Raw genomic sequence first — 21,332 nt, forward strand, 5'->3', positions numbered from 1 at the left:
ATACGAACTCAGAAGCTTATAAGGAGTTCGAATCTTACCTTCTTGACATCGATCCGCATTTGAATGAGAAGGTTCGAGATTTGTCCATACACTTGTACAGACATTGCAAAAAAATCGAAAATGAGGGGAAAGAGAGTGCACGAGGAAAAGGTTGGGTGTGTGGTGGTCCTACTTGGTATTCCAATACACAAAACAAACACTTTAAGTCCTAAGTGTTCCAAAACTTAGGAAAATCTTTGAATTGATCCAAATAACCACATGACCACACCAAACGTCCAAGGGTAAATAAGTAATTTCACACAATCGAAAATAAATAATTCGGGACGGGCTGTGACAGTTAGTGTGATGATGTGGCACCACATGTGTCTCACAAATACAATCATATAACGACATGTGGCACCACGTTAGTAATTTCACACCGTCGAGCCCATCCAGTTCGAACGCGGCTCTTCCGTCCACTTCAACGGCGCTCATCCGGCCACACACACAGACGCAGGAAGATGCAAATCCGACACGAATCAAGTCCCAAAATCCAGGTAAGGGTTTCTGATTTTCACTGGGTAAGAGTCCCAAAATAGGCAATTCTTGAATCGGTTGAAGAAAGCAAGGAAAGCTATGGAAGGTCTGGTTGAGATGGGTCTGGTTGCATCTGGAAGGGAAAAGTTGGCATCTGTTCCATCTGGTGGTGGTGCAGTTGCTTATTATGCACCCGCAGCCGGCGGTGGTGGTGGGGCTGCTACTCCTGTCGCTGCTGAGCAGAAGAAGAAGGAGAAGGTGGAAGAAAAGGAAGAATCATATGACGATATGGGTTTCAGCCTTTTCGACTAAGGGATTTTTGTTCGGAGCTTTGCCTGTATCAAGACTTCATCTTTATAATTTTGGGACCAAAGCTGTGTTTTTAAGAATATGTTTGTAGTTGGATATGGTTCTGGATCTCTAAAATTTTGTTTAGATATGCAAGTGATTGAAGACGTTTACTTTGGATCTTAATTCCATCTATTTGAGTCGAAAAAGAAAAAGAAAAAAAAAAGATGGGTCTGGTGAGAGCTAATGGGGTCAGCAATTTTAGTGTTTCGCGAATCAAACAATTGCTTAAATTTGCAAATATTGTACCCACTGTCAATCAGGTTGGATTTCGTAGATCATTCTTGCTATTTTTAACAGCTCAGCATCAGAATTTGTCCTTTATAAGTAGTTCATATTGTTTGAATGAGGCAATGGATTTCCATTTGTTTTTTCCTTTTCTGCTGCTTCTTTGATTACAATGTCGATCCATGGCCTTAATATGTTAGAATAGACTAGTGATTTAAGTACCATTTTGATGAGGAAATTCATTGGATAAGTTGGCTTTTCAGCAATTATTTTGCTACAATCTACTAGCATGAACGAATCATCCCAACTTCTACTGTTTTCTGTCAGGTATTTCCTCAAGTACTTCAAGGCCATTGTTCTGCATATATTATTTGAAACTATTTCAGGATTCCCAATTTGTCCCGAAATTCCGAAACTATTTCAGGATTTCAGAAATTTGGGATTCTTGAAATTTTGGTTTGGGATCGGTCTTGAAATTGGGATTCCCAAAAACTTCGGTTTAGGAATCAGGACATGGTTTTTGGTTCAGTATCCCATACCGAACCAGCCCTAGGAATACCACTAGGCCTAGTACTAAGTGGCAAGAATGCTTTTAAACTAGCATAAAATATAGGGACATATAGTATTGAAGGGAGTTTCTACAATACCTTATTTGACGTAGAAAAAAAAAACCAAGAAGTCTCGGGAGACAAGGGATGATAACCTGGGAATTGCTCAACCAGGGAGGAACAGATTCCCTCAAGTCTTTATAGGGATAGAATTGAGAATCACTCAACCAGGGGCAACGAAAGCACTTAGGTTGCTAATTGTGGATTCACTCGACATGACCAAGCCTAACACTGAAGGAGAAAATCACTATCTTCTTAGATTAACTTGAATTCACTAATTCTCTTTCTTAAAGATACATTTGGAGACTTTAAGGGCTAGTTTGGTATTGTTGTGCTTTGGAAAAAAAAAAAAAAAAAAACTGTTTCTCCTATGCTATGAAAATAAGCTTATTTTTGCTGCTTCACGTTTTCAGCTTTTTTTTTTACCCAAAACTGTGAAAATAAGCTATTTTTAAGTGTTTACCAAACACTTTTTTGAGCTCAGTTTTTTTTTATACCCACTTTTTATAAAAGCACCTCAGTACCAAACCAGTACTAAATAAGGAGATTACAAAGCATTGGTAGAGTAAATATTTAATAGTAGGATAATTACTAGGAAACTCAATTAAAAGAGAAGGTGACAAAGTTTATTAGAGATGAAAAGTCACTAAAGCAGTAAATATATTAGTTCCCCATGCACTGCATCATTATTAAAAAAATAAAGTATCAGTACCATTTAAGATACACTATGATGGTTTAAATTACACTTCAAAATTATATTGTTATGATAAAATTCAAGTTAAGAACAAAAAAATAACGTGATTATACTAGAGAACTTGAACGAAAAGCTCATGGTATTGTTCACTCTACGAAAAACCACATTTTTACACTAAAAAGTCAATCCTTATACTATTCATTTTACCCTTTATTTTGTCCTTATCATTAAAACTCAAAATTTTCAAACTTTTTTCATTAGTTTTCCTTTATTACTATAACATGGTTGGTAGTTACATTGTAGACGTTCTATTACGTTTCAATGTAGGTTTTGGTACTTCAACATGATTGAATTATGAAATTAAAGTTTATTATAATATGTAGCAATGACGAAAGGATTTTTTTAGTAGGGAACTGTGGAGCCAAAAATATTCACTAGGCGACACGTGGACTTTTGGACAAAAGAGGACAAAAATACCCTCGAGGCATACCGGGTTTCCTACACGAGCAGTGGAGACTCATCCATCAACCAAGTCAGGAGTACCCAAAATGGGTAACAATTCAAAACCTATTTCATTCCATATATGTTTTTACCTCATTTTTTCCTTATTCAATTAGCCATTTATTTCAAACATTCCATAACATCCTCAACCAATTAATATAATCAATATATTAAAGGCTAATTACATCACCAAATTAAGCCCAAAAATCACCCTAAAGGCCGGTTATCCCTTCTCCAAAGGGAGCCGGCCATTTCCTTCTTTTTTCACCATAATTTTCCTTTTTTGTGACATTGATTAGCCAATTATACAAAAAACCACCAAAACATTCATTTTATGTTTAATAGCCAAATAAATTGGCTAATTAAACCTAAATCAAACCCAAAAAACCCTAGCCACCTCCTATCCCTATAAATATACTCTCATTTCTCACCAAAAAGCCAATTCAAACACTTTGGCAAAAATCCCAAAATTCTCTAAACACTCTTTCTCTCTAAATTCTAACTTTGGCATCGGAGGTTCTTCGGCCAAAGCCCCCCCCATTCATTGTGGGCGCGTGAGGCTCTTGGCCTTAACCTAAGGTGTTAATTGTTTTGTAGGTGCAAAATTGTCCAAGATCAAGGAGGAAGAAATTTGCATCCACAGGAACATTATGACCTTGCACAATATCATAATCATGGTACAACATCATGTCAACATACAAGGACTAAGGTAAGGTTACACCATAGTTGTCCAAATTTACACAATTAAACTAAATGACGTTGGTATTACTTTACCTAAGTTGCCTTTGATGGTGTAAATATTAGAATATTACACTATAAGGTTGTATATTATAGTTGGACGATATTGCATTACAGTTTAACGTTCAAATTAAATAATACCGATATATTAAATAATTATTTATGAATTATTTATATCATTAATATAGCAATTAAGCTCTATTGTTTTCCAACAAAAAAAAAATAAGATAATGTTTTTCTCTTCGAAAGAAAGGAATATATTTTAGGGGCCGGGCACCATTCTCCTGCTGGGACAAGTAAAAGACAACTAGGCAAATATGATTAAGCATTTAGAGTCAAATGAGGAACTTTCGTTGAAGTACTTTGATTCACTAGCAAAAGGATATAATGAGGATTCTTCTGAGTTTCAGCATTTTAGCAATCACATACTATGTTACAAATTTGATCCTTGTGTGGTTACAAAATTCGATATGTTATCCTGATAAATTTACACAAGACTTAAGTCTACGCTTTTTAGGAATTTACATCATCCTGCCGTTAAGTAGGCAGAAGACTCTGTACACTGTCCAATATATTTTAGGGGCCGGGCACCATTCTCCATTTGTTGCACGTAACCCTTATTTTGTTTTATCAAAAGCTTGTGCTGCTTCTTCAGCTTTGGCTATGGCCACTTCTGCCTCTGAAATTGCTCTAGCAGCAGCTGCAGTAGCCTCTTGAGGGATCATGGCTTTCAATTTTGTTGGTTCTTAACTAAACAAACTAGGCTTTCATAACCATCTGCCTTCCCTTTGTTCGAAAACAAAAACGCAAACTAGGATTAAGATTGAACTCTCATTCTGGCTCTTATGTTGAACATAACCTACCGAAGTTCTGGCAACCACCTTCAATTCTTGGTGTTAATAGTAAAAGAAAAATAAGGATTGTTGAAAAGTAAATTACTTACTAATTTCATGTTAGTAAATGATTTACTTATTTACTTTATCTTTGTTCTATTGTGTAGCTGTTTTATGTTGTGATAACTTGTGCTCATATGCCAAGTGTATGGTCTTAGATCAGGACTCATTTTCAATGGCTCATATGCTTTGTACTGCCATGTGTCATGATCACATTGGCTCATGTATTTGAACGGTGATGATGTCTGATGTAAGAGAAAGGAATGAATATTAATGAAAGGTTGCTCTCTGCAGTTTTAGTAGAGAATACAGTTGTGAATATTTTTGTCTCTCCTCTCTCTATTTTTCAGCTCCCTTTCAAAATCCAATTCCTGTATATACAAGTTAACTCAGATCTTAACATGGTATCTAGAGCTCAGGTTCTATCTGGAATCGGGGTGTCAGATCTATGAGCGCTGTGCTCGGAAATCCAATGTGAAATTTCCGACTCGGTTTGTCGATTCAAGTCTCAAATGGCTGGATCTAGTGGTAGTGATCTTCGGGCTCCAATATTCAATGGTGACAACTATGAATTTTGGAAGATCCGAATGAGAACTATTTTCAAATCACATGGAATCTGGGATTTAGTGGAAAAAGGGTTTGAAATTTCAAAATCGAAGGATAAGAAGATTGGAGATGAAGGCTCATCGGAGTCGGAGAGAGTTTCTCTGAGCGATAAGCTAATGAAGGATGCTAAGGCACTGGGTATAATCCAAGGAGCTGTCTCGGATGACATATTTCCCAGAATCTCAAACGAAGAAACCTCAAAGGGTGCTTGGGATATCCTACATCAAGAATTTCATGGCGATAAGCAAGTGAGATCCATCAAGTTGCAGGGTCTACGCCGTGATTTCGAGTACACAAGGATGAGGGATGATGAAACCTTATCTATGTATCTCACTCGTCTTCTCGAGTTGGTGAATCAGATGAAGGGTTATGGGGAATATTTACCCAGAGAGCGATTAGTCCAGAAATTGCTCATAAGCTTAACTAAGGAGTTTGATCCTGTTTGTTATGTAATTGAACAAACTAAGGATATTGAAACTATTGAGGTACAAGAAGTGATTGCAGCATTAAGAGGGTTTGTACAACGCCTTGATAGGCATGCTGAGAGTACCATTGAAAGAGTTTTCAGTACTCTAAATCTGAACTCAAAAGGAACTCAACCAAATCTCTCGTTTGGTAATTCTAAACTAATGAAGGATTGGAAATCAAAAGGAAAGAAATGGGATCCTAAACCTCAGAATCTTGCTAATCGAGGTAGCAAATATGATCAAGGAGGAAAATCTGATCAGTCTAAGGGAAAATGCAAGCATTGTGATAAACTGCACTATAGTGAGTGCTGGTTTAAAGGGAAGCCGAAATGTCATGGATGCAATCGTTTTGGTCATTTCATCAAGGACTGTGATCAACCAAACAAGACTGGGAAACTTGTAAACTTTGCGAATCAAGTAACAGAATCTGTAACTATGTTTTATGCCTGCCATTCTGCTACTATTGGAAGAAGTATGAATATATGGTATGTAGATAGTGCATGTAGCAATCATACGACCTCCCATGAATCCTTGCTTATTGATGTTGATAAGAATGTGAAGTGTAAAGTTAAAATGGGCACTGGAGATTTAGTGCAGTCAATAGGTAAAGGCACATTGGTAATAGAGATGAAAGGTGTGACTAGGTATATTAAAGAAGTTATGATAGTACCTGGATTGGATGAAAACTTATTGAGTGTAGGGCAGATGGTAGAACATGGATATTGGCTTGTGTTTGGTGATTACATGGTTGATATTAGAAGATCTGATTGTAAGTGTTCCAATGAAAGGAAACAGATGTTTTCCATTAAGTTTGGAATATGTTAATCCTCACATGGCTAATAGAGCAACTGTTGAAGAATCAGCTTGGTTGTGGTATAGAAGATATGGACATCTAAACTACATTAGTTTGATGCTTCTGCAAGAGAAGGAAATGGTGCAGGGTTTACCTAGACTACAAGTCTCTGAGCATGTTTGCTGTGGATGTGCTACAAGGAAGGGTCACAGTGAACCATTTGACAAGGGAAAAGTTTGGAGGGCATCACAACCTCTAAAACTTATTCACTATGATATATGTGGCCCAATGCAGATAACTACTCTAGGAGGCAACTGATTCACTGATTCTTTCTCACATTTATTGATGACCACACTAGGATGTGTTGGGTGTTTTTCTTGCAGCACAAGTCTCAAGTCTTCTACATTTTCAAAAGGTTTAAATCCATGGTTGAGCTACAGAGTGGCTATCAAATTAAGAAACTCATAAGTGATAGGGGTGGACAATATACATCTCTAGAGTTTTCAAGGTAATTAGAAAGGCAATTGATTGTTGCCTACTCTCCGCAACAAAACGGAGTTGCAGAGAGAAAGAACAGAACAGTAATTGAAATGGCAAGAACTATGATGATTGAAAAGAAGATTCCCTTGAAGTTTTGGGCTGAAGCTGTCAACACAGCTGTGTATTTGCAAAATAGATGTCCAACAAGTGCTTTGAACAAAATAACTCCATTTGAGGCATTTAGTGGAAGGAATCCAGGTGTCAAACATTTGAAGATATTTGGTTCCTTGTGTTATATTCACATTCTTTCACAGAAAAGACACAAACTGGAGGAAACTGGTGAGAATAGAGTATTTGTTGGATATGGAAATTGTGAAAAAGGATATAACGTTTTCAACTTGAGAACTCAAAAGGTTGAACTATCAAGAAGTGTAATCTTTGATGAGAAAGCAATATGGAACTGGGAAACTAATGAATCAGTTCAAGTTCCTAGTCTTTGGAATGATGAAGGAAGCTCAAGGATATCTGAATTTGATCCAGATTCAAGTGATTCACCTCAATCAATGCAGTCTCATCTGAGATCACAATCAACTAAAGATCTGCAAGCATCTCAAGAACCTGTTTCACTTGGTTCTCCAGTTCCAATCTTTGAAGTTTATGATCATACCCCATAGAAATGGAAGAGTTTGAGTGATGTATATGCTCAATGCAACATGAGCATCATTGAACCTGAAGATTTCAGTGAGGCAGTCAAAGATGATGCTTGGAAAAAGGCTATGACAGAAGAAATATTGATGATTGAAAAGAATTCCATTTGGGAATTAGTTGACAGACCCAGTAGCAAACCTGTTGTGGGTGTGAAGTGGGTATATAAAACAAAGCTGAATCTTGATGGCTCTATTCAAAAACACAAAGCAAGGCTTGTAGCCAAAGGTTACACACAAAAACCTGGGATTGATTTTAATGAAACCTTTGCTCTAGTGGCAAGGTTAGATACTATTAGGACACTCATTGCACTAGTTGCACAGAAAGGTTGGAAACTGTGGCAATTGGATGTTAAATCAGCCTTTCTGAATGGTGTTCTTGAGGATAAGGTATATGTTGATCAACCTGATGGTTTTGTGATTAAAGGGGCTGAAGACAAGGTGTATAGGCTGAGAAAAGCCCTCTATGGTCTAAAACAGGCACCAAGGGCCTGGTATAGTGAAATTGACACATATTTAATTCACTGTGGATTTCATAGAAGCTCAAGTGAAGCAACTCTATCTGTGAGAAGCAAGGAAGGTGTTGGTACCTTGATTGTGTCAATCTATGTTGATGACATTGTGTACACAGAGAGCAATGCAGAAATGATGGAAGAATTCAAAGCTGAAATGATGTGCAAATATGAGATGTCAGATTTGGATTTACTTCATCACTTTCTTGGAATGGGGGTAACTCAAACTGAAGGGAGTATATTTATACATCAGAAAAAATATGCTCTAACTCTTTTGGATAAATTTGGGCTCAAATATTGCAAACCAGTGAGCACTCCATTGGTTGCAACTGATAAACTGAGAAGAGAAGATGGAAGTGAACCTGCAGATGAGTGTGAGTACAGAAAAATTGTTGGAAGTCTTCTGTATTTAACAACAACTAGACCAAATATTATGTTCTCTGCTAGTGTGCTTGCACGATTTATGCACAAGCCTACCAAGAAACATTATGGAGTTGCTAAAAGAGTCCTAAGGTACATTCAAGGAACAATTGACTTTGGAATTGAATATTTGAATGAAAAATCTGCCTTGCTGATTGGCTATTGCGATAGTGACTGGAGTGGATCTGAGGAGGATATGAAAAGCACCTCAAGGTATGCTTTTTCATTTGGAAGTGGGGCATTCTCATGGGCTTCAATTAAGCAACACAGTGTAGCACTTTCAACTGCAGAAGCAGAGTATGTTAGTGCAGCTGAAGCAACATCTTAAGCCATTTGGCTTAGGTTTGTGCTCAAGGACTTTGGAGAAGAGCAAGCTGCAGCAACATCACTATTATGTGACAACACTTCAGCTATAGCTATGTCTAAGAATCTTGTGTTTCATCAAAGAACCAAGCATATTGGAAGGAAGTTTCATTTTATTCGAGATGCAATTCAAGAAGGTGTCATTGATCTGATTTACAGCAAGAGTGAAGAACAGATTGCAGACATCTTTACCAAGACTCTTCCCAAAGACAGATTCAACAACTTGAGAAGTTTGCTGGGTGTGAAATCAGTTTGCAATTTAGAAGGGAGTGTTCAAAAGTAAATTACTTACTAATTTCATGTTAGTAAATGATTTACTTATTTACTTTATCTTTGTTCTATTGTGTAGCTGTTTTATGTTGTGATAACTTGTGCTCATATGCCAAGTTTATGGTCTTAGATCAGGACTCATTTTCAATGGCTCATATGCTTTGTACTGCCATGTGTCATGATCACATTGGCTCATGTATTTGAACGATAATGATGTCTGATGTAAGAGAAAGGAATGAATATCAATGAAAGGTTGCTCTCTTCAGTTTTAGTAGAGAATACAGTTGTGAATATTCTTGTCTCTCCTCTCTCTGTTTTTCAGCTCCCTTTCAAAATCCAATTCCTGTATATACAAGTTAACTCAGATCTTAACAAGGATAACTAGTACTCTTGTTAGAGGGTGTAATGGTTTTTTTTGGCATACATACCTCAGGTAAATCATCAAATTCGATATTGATTTTTGAGAACCTTGATCAGGTCTGCATGAGCATCATCTTCATCTTCATCTTCATTCTGTGACTCTACAGCTATTTGCCACATACGTAACATATCTCTAATGGAAGCTAACCCTTGAAACACAATGTAAGATACTAATACAGCCTCACTTTTGGATCAATTTATAGTTATGGTGGAGGTACTGGTTTTCAAAACAATGGACTCCATTCTTCGTGTATTAGGTTTTTGATTTCTAACAGGATCCTGTGTGTATGGTTTATTTGGTTGGTCACTGTTTGGTTTACTTTTGCTGATCGACCCAATGAACAACGAGAAATGGGGACAAATTAAGGAAAAATATCTAGCTGTTTTTTGTAGCAATTTGTAGCTGTTGATTTGGCCTTTAAGAATAAAGTTTAACAACTAAGGACAGAAGTTGAAAATAAGAAAAGGCATAATTAGGATACCACTCAAATGATGATGTATCAAGAAAAATAAGTGTGGGTTGACGAGCTCAAAAAAATTAAAAGTATATCGCTAAGTTTTAATCGGTTTTGAAATCCATCCAGCTATGCTATTCAATTCCAAGGCCTACTAATAACAAGTTCATGTCATCCAAATGTTCAAATCAGTGTGATGAGTTGACTTAAAGAGACAAAACTTCATTCATTTTAAGGAGTTCGTAGTTGCCAGATTACCTGAAAATACATGGACAATAATTCCTTGAATATTTCGACAGTGATTATTTTGGTAAACAATCTAATGTTTTCTTAGAAGTATTCATATATCAATCAGGAAGATGCTGATGAAGAAGGAGAGGTATCTGTATCTGCATTCTGTGAAGCTGCTCATCTAAACTTAGCCAATCTTTTTCTTCAAAATGTAGCTTGGATAACATCATTATGCACCGTATCATGATTTCAAAGATGAAATCTTTCATTCATCTTTCATCAGGTGCCACGACCAGTACGATAGCAATGTTGATTACCTATTCGAAGCAAAAGTAGTAGTTATTTTGGGACTTGGATTCTCTGCCCTCCCATTTCGGTGCCCTCCTTGTGCCCTTCTGTTTTGTGTGGTCACGGTTAATTCATGCTAACATTTTATATTGTTTTTTATAAAAATAATAAGACAAAAAAAAAATAGTAATATAAAATATTAACGTGGCTTAACCGTGACCACACAAACAGGAGGGCACGGGGAGGGCATCGAATTGGGAGGGCAGAGAATCCAAGTCCGTTATTTTGATCCAAAAGTTCAGAAATTGTATGTTTATGATTGTGATAGTTTAATCTAATAGACTTGCCAAATAGTGAAGTGGCTGTATGATATGACTGGTTATTTTAATTATTTTAATAATATTTTATTTTAAAGATTTAAAACTTTTTTTTTATTTATAATATTTAAGAGTTGTGTTTTATTTGAAAAGTCATATTCCTTTTTTAAAAGGGTATGAGGAGTTCTTTAATATAAAACTTAAGACAGAAAACAATATACGCTTAAAACTTTTCTGTCTCTCTCAATTCTCACATCTTTGTCAATCTATTTACATTCCTACTTCATAATTCTTGGAGAATTGATCACTACTTGGTAATCTCGTCTGCTGTTGGCGTGCATATCGGATCAGACATCCTGTGAGGTTTTGGATTGTATCTTGGAGTTGTAGGCAGCACCATAACCTGCACGTAGGGAGGCGTCTACGGCTTTAAGACAGCAACATCGGTCCTCTCTTTGGTTCCTAGGCTACCTCCGCGCCCGCCTAATCCTCTTGCCGATTTTTCTCCCGATTATGGGCTAATCGGAACGGCTAGCCACCGTGTAGCGCCTAGGCGGCCACCTAGGTCGATTTTTAGAACACTGATTTTTACAGTAGAATTGTAATTTTGATGCCGTTAATACCCTTCGTTGATTGCATCTAAATAGCAGTTAAAATCTTTCACTCCTGTCGTTAATAACTTTCATTGCATGTTTGATTATCTGCAAATCGTAAAACCCACTTTTAAATTTCTGCACTATAGTTGCCAAGATAATTGATTCTCTGCGATATATGATTGCGTCTTTGACTTGAACATTGTTGTTAATAATTTGATTCTCTGCACATCTTGTATAGTTTAATTGCCATTAAATCTTAAATATTTTTAATTGCCATTCAATCTTAAATATTAAGTTGTTATCAATTTAAAATACAATTGCTTTAACTGTAAACTCTTGGAAATACGCAAGTTGACTAAAATTGCATATCGATAAGAACTTGCTCAGTGGTAATCAAATCTGTTAGTTATATTTGATTCGTAATTACATATTGATCTATTACTTGCCCAGTGGTAATTAAATCTGTTTATTATATTTGATTTGTAATTGAATATTCATATATTATTTGCTCTAAGGTTCTTTTGTCAAATCTGTTTGTAGTTATTACTATTAATTGATGTAAGGATATTATACAATAGTATAGTTTATACTATATGTGTTGAAACCTTTGAGTGACAAACTTGTTTTAATTTCTATAGTGTTGTAGCAATCGTATTTCTCTCTCACTTATTACTAGTCAATATTACATAACAAATGGCAAGTCTAGAAGAAGCCAATAGTGTTAAGCCTGAAAAATTTAGTGGCCATAATTTTCGTAGGTGGCAAAAACAAGTGAAATATTGGTTGACTGTCTTAGGACTTGTATCCGCACTTGAAGAAACTCAATCAAACAAAGATTCCTCTTCTAAAGAGTCATCTTCTAAACTAACCCCTTAACTCATAGAATACCATTATCACAATAGAATCTTAAGTGCCCTTTATGATCACCTCTATGATGTGTATCATGCTACTACATCCACCGCCAAAGAACTTTGGGAAACTTTAGAAGCGGAATATGGAATTGTAGATGCTGGGATGGATAGGTTCACGGTCTCAAACTTTAATGATTATAAGATGGTTAATAATAAGTCTGTGGGGGAACAAATACATGAGTATCAACAGCTATTAAGAGGTATTGAAAATAAAGGAACGAAGTTCAGTGAGGACTTTAAAGTCTCCTGCCTTATTGATAAATTGCCTCAATCTTGGAATGACTTTGCTAGAACCTTAAGGCATAAACAAGGAGAATTTACTTCGGTTCAATTCATAAATTCAATTAGGATCGAAGAGAAGCATAGGTCAAGCCAAAAGAAGGAAACCGAAAGACAAGCAACTATGAACTTAGTTGAGAATGACACCAACAAATATGGAAAAAACAAAACCAAGTTCACCATAAATAATAAGAGGAATTTCAAACCTAGAAGAACAAATTTTAAATTCAAATCACCCAACCAAAATAAGAACTTTCACAAGACTAAGGAGCAAGGGAGAGAGAAGGGGGTTTGCTTCGTTTGCGGAAGAACCAATCATAAGGCTAAGGATTGCTTCTACAAGAAGACTGAGGAGAACAAGTATAAATCAAATCATAATGGTCCAAAAGCCCAAGTGAATATGCTGATGGAGCAACAATCTTCTCAAACACATTTTAAGTATGATTCCTTTGTCAATTTTACTTATGAAAATAAGGATTGGTGGGTAGATTCTGGAGCTAACATACATGTCTGTTTTGATCGTGAATTTTTTAAAACCTATCAAAAATCAGGTGGAGGACGTATAACTCTATGAAATGACTCAATGTCGCAAGTGCTTGGAATTGGAGACATTGAACTAAAGATGACATCTGGAAAGGTCTTAACTTTGAAGGACGTGCGACATGTACCTGATATTAGAAGAAATTTAATTAGTGGATCATGCTTAGTAAAGCAAGGCTACAAAGTTGTAATGGAATCAAATAAGGTTGTAATAACCAAGAATAATGTATTTATTGGAAAAGGTTTTATCAGTGAAGTATTATTTAAGTTAAGTGTTTCTTCCGAGTGCAATAATATTCCAAAAGTTCGTAATGTTGAATCTAGTAATGTTTGGCATGGACGTTTGGGACATGTAAACTTGTTCAAAATTAAGAAAATGATGGATTTGGATCTAGTCCCAAAGTCAAACATGAATCTCAAGCATAAGTGTGAAATTTGTGTACAAGCAAAACAACCCAAGAAACCTTTTAAGTCCATCGAAAGAAATACCCAAATTTTAGAGCTTTTACATAGTGATGTTTATGACTCAAATATACTACCTACTAGAGCTGGTAATAAGTATTTTGGCACATTTATAGATGATTGTTCGAAGTATTGTTATATTTATTTGATAAAGACCAAGGATGAAGTCTTTGGTAAATTCAAGATTTACAAGACAGAAGTGGAAAATCAATTAGAGGAAAGGATAAAGAGACTTAGGTCTGATAGTTGTGGTGAGTACACTCTTACCGATCTTAGTGTTTTTTGTAAAGAGCATGGTATTATAAATGAAGAAGCAGCACCCTATTCTCCACAATCAAATGGAGTTGCAGAACGGAAGAATAGGACTTTATTGGACATGGTGAATGCAATGCTTTTGAGTTCTGGATTACCGGAAAATTTGTGGGGGGAAGCAATTTTGACTACATGTTTTATATTAAATAGAGTAATTATTAAAGACAACACTACTACTCCATATGAAATTTGGAAAAAGAGAACACCAAATCTCCAAGTCTTGAAAGTGTGAGGGTGTTTGGCTAAAGTTGCAATCCCAGAACCTAAGAGAAAGAAGATAGTACCTAAAACCGTGGATACTGTTTTCTTAGGTTATGCACATAATAATAGTGCCAATAGATTTCTAGTGATCAACTCTGAAATAAATAAAATTTCGAATAACACTATATTGGAGTCTAGGGATGCAACATATTTTGAAGACATATTTCCTTTCAAGACTAGAATGCAAAAGCAAGTGGTAGATAGATCATGCACTAGTACTGACAAAGCCTCCACAAGTATTAGCCATCAAGTTTCAAATGAAGAAGAACCTCTAGCTGAACTTAGAAGGAGTAAGAAACCTAGAGTGGAGAAGAACTTTGGTGATGATTTTTATACGTTTCTAATTGAAGGTGATCCAACAACATATAAGGAAGCCATGATCTCCGTCGATGCTCCATTTTGGAAAGAAGTTATAAATAGTGAAGTTGAGTCTATTTTACAGAACACTTGGGAGTTAACGGATTTACCACTCGGTACTGCACCAATTGGTTATAAGTGAGTATTTAGGAAGAAACTAAAGCCCGATGGAAGTATAGACAAGTACAAAGCTAGGCTAGTAGCCAAGGGATTCACTCAAAAGAAAGGAATCTATTATTTTGACACTTACTCTCCTGTGTCTAGGATTACCACAATTAGGATCCTTATAGCGTTAGCTTCTATACATAATTTAGTAGTTCATCAAATGGATGTTAAAACAGCATTTTTGAATGGAGACTTAGATGAAGAAATTTACTTGGAGCAACCCGAAGGATTTATAGTGAAAGGCCAAGAACATAAAGTGTGTAAGTTGGTTAAATCGTTATATGGACTCAAGCAAGCTCCTAAGCAATGGCATGAGAAGTTTGATAATATATTACTATTTGGAACAAGTCTGGAAATTGTGAAAAATGTAAAGTCTTATCTATCAAAGATATTTGATATGAAAGATCTAGGAGAAGCCAATATTATTTTGGGAATGAAAGTAGAAAGAACACAAGCAGGTTTTATTATAAACCAAGCTAGTTCAATTGAGAAAATGCTTAAGAAGTTCAATTTTTTCAATTGCAATCCTATATCGACACCGTATGAACCAAGTGTGTGCTTACTTAAAAATAGCGGTGAACCCCGTGTGTCAACTCCAGTATTCTCTAATGATTGGGTCTTTGATGTATATAGCAAATAAACTAGACCTGATATAGCTTATGCGGTTGGAAGGCTAAGTAGATACACTCATAATCCAAGTAAAGAACACTGGAATGCTTTAAGGCGAGTATTGAAGTATCTAAGAGGAACTATGGATTATTCTATACACTATAAAGGATTTCCTTATGTAGTAGAAAGGTATAATGATGCAAATTGGATCACTAATAGCTCCGAAGTGAAATCTACTTCAGGTTATGTGTTTTTATTGGGAGGAGCAGCTATATATTGGGGATCTAAGAAACAAACAATAATTTCTAGAAGTACAATGGAATCTAAACTTATAGTTTTTGATACTGCATGTATAGAGGCTAAATGGATTAAGAATTTTTTACTTGATATCCCATTAGTGAGCAAGCCTATACTTGCCATCTCCATACATTGTGATAATAAGGCTGTAATAGATTTAGTGAGACAGACACATACAAATAAGAAATTAAATAGACATATTAATGTTAGATACAAATCTGTGAGAAGCTTATTAAATAAAGAAGTTGTTTCTTTGGACTATGTGAAGTCGGAAAAGAACATTGCCGATCAACTGACCAAAGATCTATCTAGAAATGGAGTCCTAGATTTGTTGAGGGGGATGGGCTTAAACCCATAAGGAAGTCACCTAGGGAAGAAACCCAACCTTTGTGATTGGAGATCCCATGAAGAAGGTTCAATGGGTAGAAACAATCCATAATGCGTGACTTATATTCCAACACTCTAAAATAGGATATTTGAAATAAAATCTCCTGCTCATCCCTATGACATTTGTGCTGATGATATGTGTGTTAAGGAAAGACATTGTCTTGAATGAGTTCCAAGACGGGCAATCTCCTGCAGAGTACAGGTCACATGTACTCTTGGAGGACTCACCTAAGTGAGAGTAGTCATGAGGCCGCAACTGTGAGAATTGAGTTGTTCTCTAAAAACACTCATGAGAATCAAGATTAAGCGCATGGCCATTAATAATGCTAACCCGCGCTAAGTTTTTTATCAATACTATGTGTGTCATATGTTGTAATTTGAATTAGAGGAATCTAGTTCAAAACTTAGTTCACTATGATTCCTTCAAATGAAAACTATGAATACTAAGTGTAGGTTCAAGTCCAAGAGACACCTACACCCATTGCATGGTATACAAATTGTCCAAACTTCCGTTTCTTCAATTGTGTCTATTTTATTCCTCATAAAGTTTTGAATCTTGTGGGGGATTGTTGGTTATTTTAATTATTTTAATATTATTTTATTTTAAAGATTCAAAACTTATTATTATTTTATTTATTTATTTATAATATTTAAGAGTTGTGTATTATTTGAAAAGTCATATTCCTTTTTTAAAGGGTATGAGGAGTTCTTTAAATATAAAACCTCATACAAAAAACAATAAACACTTAAAACTTTTCTGTCTCCCTCAATTTTCACATCTCTATCAGTCTATTTACATTCCTACTTCATAATTCTTGGGTAATTGATCACTATTTGGTAATCCCGTCTGCCGTTGGCGTGCATATCGAATCAGACATCCTGTGAGGCTTTGGGTTGTATCTTGGAGTTGTAGGTACCGCCATAACCTGCACGTAGGGAGGCGTCTATGGCTTTAAGGCAACGACATCGTGCCTCTTTTTGGTTCACAGACCAGATTTTCTTATTCTTTTTTCCCAATTTAATTTTCATAAGTTTGATAGTGATTATACATTTGATTTGATATATTTGATCATATAAATAATTGGTATATTTCTGCAATATATTACACAATGACAAGCCAAGAAATAGAAATTTGCAATCTTATGTATATGTTAGACGCAAATCATAGGTTTAATTTAACTTTTAACTTGATGCTACGTATGGAACTAGTCGTGAAGGAGCAGTTTGATGTGAAAAAGGAGATGCTTTGCATGCACTACTATATATTTATTATCAGGAATCTACAGAACAGGATGAATACCATCGTCACCCTTATATCTGTGTTCCTAGTTAAAAATATATTACATTTTGAGAGAGAGAGAGAGAGAGAGAGAGCGAAACAGAAGACAATCTGCCTAGTTAGACGCTACGTCAATCTCATATTTCTTCATGATAGGAGAATCATCTACAGCTCTATATCCATTTACAGTTTGAGAAGGAACCGAACAAAAATCGCTGCTGGTACTAGTTGTTGGATTTGAAGTATCATAGACGGGTGCAGCAGGGTATGGAGTGTCCGACATCAAGTGCTGAAAAGGGTTAGTTGAAGGTCTAGGAATCTCCACTGCTCCTTCCAACATTTTCACCACGACACTCATTGAAGGCGTATCCTCTTGCTTATACTGGACACACCACATAGCTACATTTACTGTTCTCTCTGCCCTCTCTTTATCTTTCTCCTCTATTCCACAAACTACCATCAGCTCTCCTAATTCTCCGGGGTTCAAACTTCTTCCATACGCACCTCCAGTCTCGGCCATCTTCGACTTTGACATCAAGATTCCTTCTCCTGCCTATAATTTCAAACAATAGCATTCCAAAGCTGTACACATCACATTTGTGTGTTATTGGGAACTGCTGCCAAACTTCCGGGGCAGCATAACCCGGAGTCCCCCTCCCTCCTGTCATGGTTATATGAGTGTTGTCCCTGTTACACAGCTTGGCGAAACCGAAATCAGCTACTTTTTGGAAAGAACTTTGCATCCAAAAGAATATTTTCAGGCTTTATGTCGTAATGGACAATTCGTTGTTGGCATTCTTCATGCAAGTAAGCGATCCCTCTTTCTGTCCCCACAGCAATCTCATGAAGTTGTTCAAATCCTACGACCACTGTGTTGCTACGAAATAAGTACTTGTCAAGTGATCCATTTCCCATGTACTCATAAACAAGTGCTCTGAGGTGTTCCTCAAAGCAGAAACCATAAAGACGGACCAGATTGATGTGATGTATTCTTCCGATTGTACTAACTTCCGCCGTAAATTGTTCCTTGATTCTCTTATCCGAACTTCCATGTAGAACCTTCACTGCCACTGGGGTTCCATTGCTAAATATTCATTTATAAACTGCACCAAAACCTCCTTGGCCTAACAAATTGGTGAAGTTATCAGTCGCAATCCGAAGTTGTTGAGAAGTGAACCTAGCGGGCTTTTCTCTTTCCATATCATTTATAAAGTTGTCCATTGTGAGTGCCCGAAAGTCTGGAGTAACGATCTTCTCCATTGTGAGCGTCCGATAGTCTGGGGTAACGATCTGCACTAAGCTCACATTCTGACTTCTCTCTCTTGCGAGTTTCTGACATTTCTTGCACACTACAACTGCAATAACAATCTTCACTAAGACCACTACTGCAAAATTCAGAACTCATTAGTGACAAAAGAATTATTAACAAAAGTAGTGGATGCAGAAAGGAAAAAGGCAACGGGTAGAGACATAGATCTTTACCCAAGACTACAACAATAGCTACTCCCACTCCATCATTTGATGATGAGTCTGATAACTCTGGAGTCGAGTAACTCGACATTAATCAAAAGATCGACTACAATAGAGTTATAATATGCATTCAACAAACTCTCAAATGTAGCAGAAATTAGATTACACTGTTAGGAGTTTCATATAAGCATGCACATTTAGAAAAGGAAGGAGTTTTGGAATAATCACACTATCGAAGAAGGAGAAGTGAGAGACAGAGAGCAGTTCTTAGTTCTTCATGGAATTCATCTACTCTCATTCCTTCATTGGTAAATCTTCTCTCAAGATTCCCTTAAAGCAGACCTTAAGTCAACAGCATTGATGCAATCCCAGCCCTTCATTTCGCATTAGGACCACACAAACACACATATATTGAGAGAAAGTTCGAAGTAAGGAATTAATAATTTCTTCAGTCTCCATTCTTCAATTCTATGACCACACTAATTAATGCTATTCTAATTTTAGTAAAACCGTGTGGGGTTTCCATGAAGATGCTGACATAACAAGACGACAACACGTTATCAGCACACTGTGCTGTGCTCTTGGACTGCTTCACTAGCTTGAGAGGACGTTTCAACAAGACTTGTCTGGCTCTCTTCATAATCAGCTGAACCCATTAAGTTTCAACCACGGTATTGTCGTATTGGTAAAGACAGAATTTTTTTTTTTCTTTTGTTGATTCTTTTTCATGCTCATGGTAGAATCTGTATCAACAAGAACTTGAAAATTTGTACATGTCCACATGTTTTTTTTTTTTTTCCATCACTGTTAAGTAAATTGGTAGCCAAAATGTCGATACACTGTAAATTGTTAGCCAAAATGTTGGTACACTGTAAATTGTTAGCCATTAATAATAATATGGTTAACCTATTAAATACATTGTAAATTGTTGACTAACCTATTAATATCCATCCGAGAAATGCTAAGAAAACTCTTTCAAAAGTGAGACTCTTCATGAACTCTATCTTAGCATTTCTCAATCCATAAACCCCTTGTTGAAATAGTGATTCCCTCCTTGGTCATGGCAGAGGAGAATATTTTTTAGCTTAGTGAACCCACTCACGAGGAGGTGTATTACGAAGTAAAAAGTATGGATTCTTCTAGTTCTCCAAGGTCAGATGTGTTAGTGGTTGCTTTTTTGTTGCATGCTGGAGTATTGTTGGTTCTAATGTGGTTCTAACTATCCAAAATCTTTTTCGTTGATGGAAGAATTCCTCTTCGTTTCAGTTTTTGGTGGTTCTTATTCCAAAAGTTCCAAGAGCAGATTCAGTTTCGCAGCTTTGCGCTATTGAGTTGGCCAATTTTGCATTCTCATTAACAGACGGGGGCTAACTTCATCTAGAAGTGTCTCACCTCAGGAACATGGTTGTTTCATTTTTTATGCAACTATTCTTATTTCTGAATGCATAAAAAAACTCTTGATAAGAAATGAGTGTGGGTAATGTGGTCATAAAGTTAGGCATTCGAAAAGCTTTTGGGTTTTCTCATGTTTTCGTTATCTGGATTGAAGAGCTTTAGGTTTTTCTTCTCCTGCTCGAGGAGAAATTTTTAGTTGTAATGGGAATACAGATGGTAAACCACGTGTTTTTATGTAAGTGGTGGAAAATTTTAATTTTTAAGTTATTAACCTTTTAACACACATAACCCACAATTTATATAGGGACACATGGTGTACCACCTCGTATGACAGTCACACTGAAAAATCTGTTATGCTCGAGAAGGGGTTCTCCAAGAGGATCCCTTAAACTATAATTTATTTTGTGTAATGACGTGCTTGAAAAGTTGTTAGTAAGGTGGTTAGTACCATATTTCTATTGTCAACATAAATTACTAGGTTATATTTTAACCACCATATTTTTCAGGGTGATACTTTCCTCTGATTTTTATAATTTGCCAACTTTTTGGTAGCTCTAACTCTCAAAGTTTTAGTTTACTACTCTCCACAAACCCATCCCCAATGGCATTTCCTGTGGAAGCTACATCATACTTATACAATTCATCTGTTTCTTCTTTCTTTTTATTATTGGTCGAATGAGGATCCTCTCCAGATTCTCTTTGTGAGAATTCTGGGAATTCTCAAATCATGTCTATTCATCATACATCGTGCGGTTAGTTTTTTTCAGATACTATTCATATTTAATTTTAAATAAAAATATTTAAAATAATTTAAGATCGCATGATTTACGATGAACAGACACAATTTGAGAATTCCAAAGAGATGATTCAATTCTACTTTTCTCAGCACTGATTTGGATTCTCCAGCAAAAAGGTCAACAGAACCACACACACACATATATATTTATATATATTATAATGATTTAAGTTTTGTTTATACACCAACTAAATTGAAGGATTATTATATCCTAGGTCTACTAATCCTAGATATCTGCTAAAGCATAAGAATTCTCTAGGGTCAAGTACTCTTCCATGATCAGTTCTCTGAAAAGGGCATTTGCTGGGAGTCTCGTTTTGAACGTTGTGCTAGCTATGGTGTCGTCACATCCAACGATCATAGC

At 36.1% G+C, this 21,332-nt stretch overlaps 1 protein-coding gene and 1 pseudogene across 1 annotated transcript; one reads left to right on the forward strand and one right to left on the reverse strand.

Annotated features, from left to right (window-relative positions):
• Nucleotides 1-427: 427 nt before the first annotated feature.
• On the forward strand, nt 428-981 carry LOC126606380 (60S acidic ribosomal protein P2B-like). Its single transcript, XM_050273756.1, has one exon. The coding sequence runs from the start codon at nt 616-618 to the stop codon at nt 826-828; it is 213 nt and encodes a 70-aa protein (XP_050129713.1). The 5' UTR covers nt 428-615; the 3' UTR covers nt 829-981.
• Nucleotides 982-17,251: 16,270 nt separating this feature from the next.
• Nucleotides 17,252-19,229, reverse strand: LOC126609395 (rust resistance kinase Lr10-like; annotated as a pseudogene).
• Nucleotides 19,230-21,332: the final 2,103 nt, after the last annotated feature.

The sequence above is a fragment of the Malus sylvestris genome, chromosome 16 (assembly GCF_916048215.2).
Source record: "Malus sylvestris chromosome 16, drMalSylv7.2, whole genome shotgun sequence".
Taxonomy (NCBI): domain Eukaryota; kingdom Viridiplantae; phylum Streptophyta; class Magnoliopsida; order Rosales; family Rosaceae; genus Malus; species Malus sylvestris.

Excerpts from the sequence above, each read along its gene's own strand:
- LOC126606380 (XM_050273756.1), top strand. The coding sequence starts at position 616 with ATGGAAGGTCTGGTTGAGATGGGTCTGGTTGCATCTGGAAGGGAAAAG.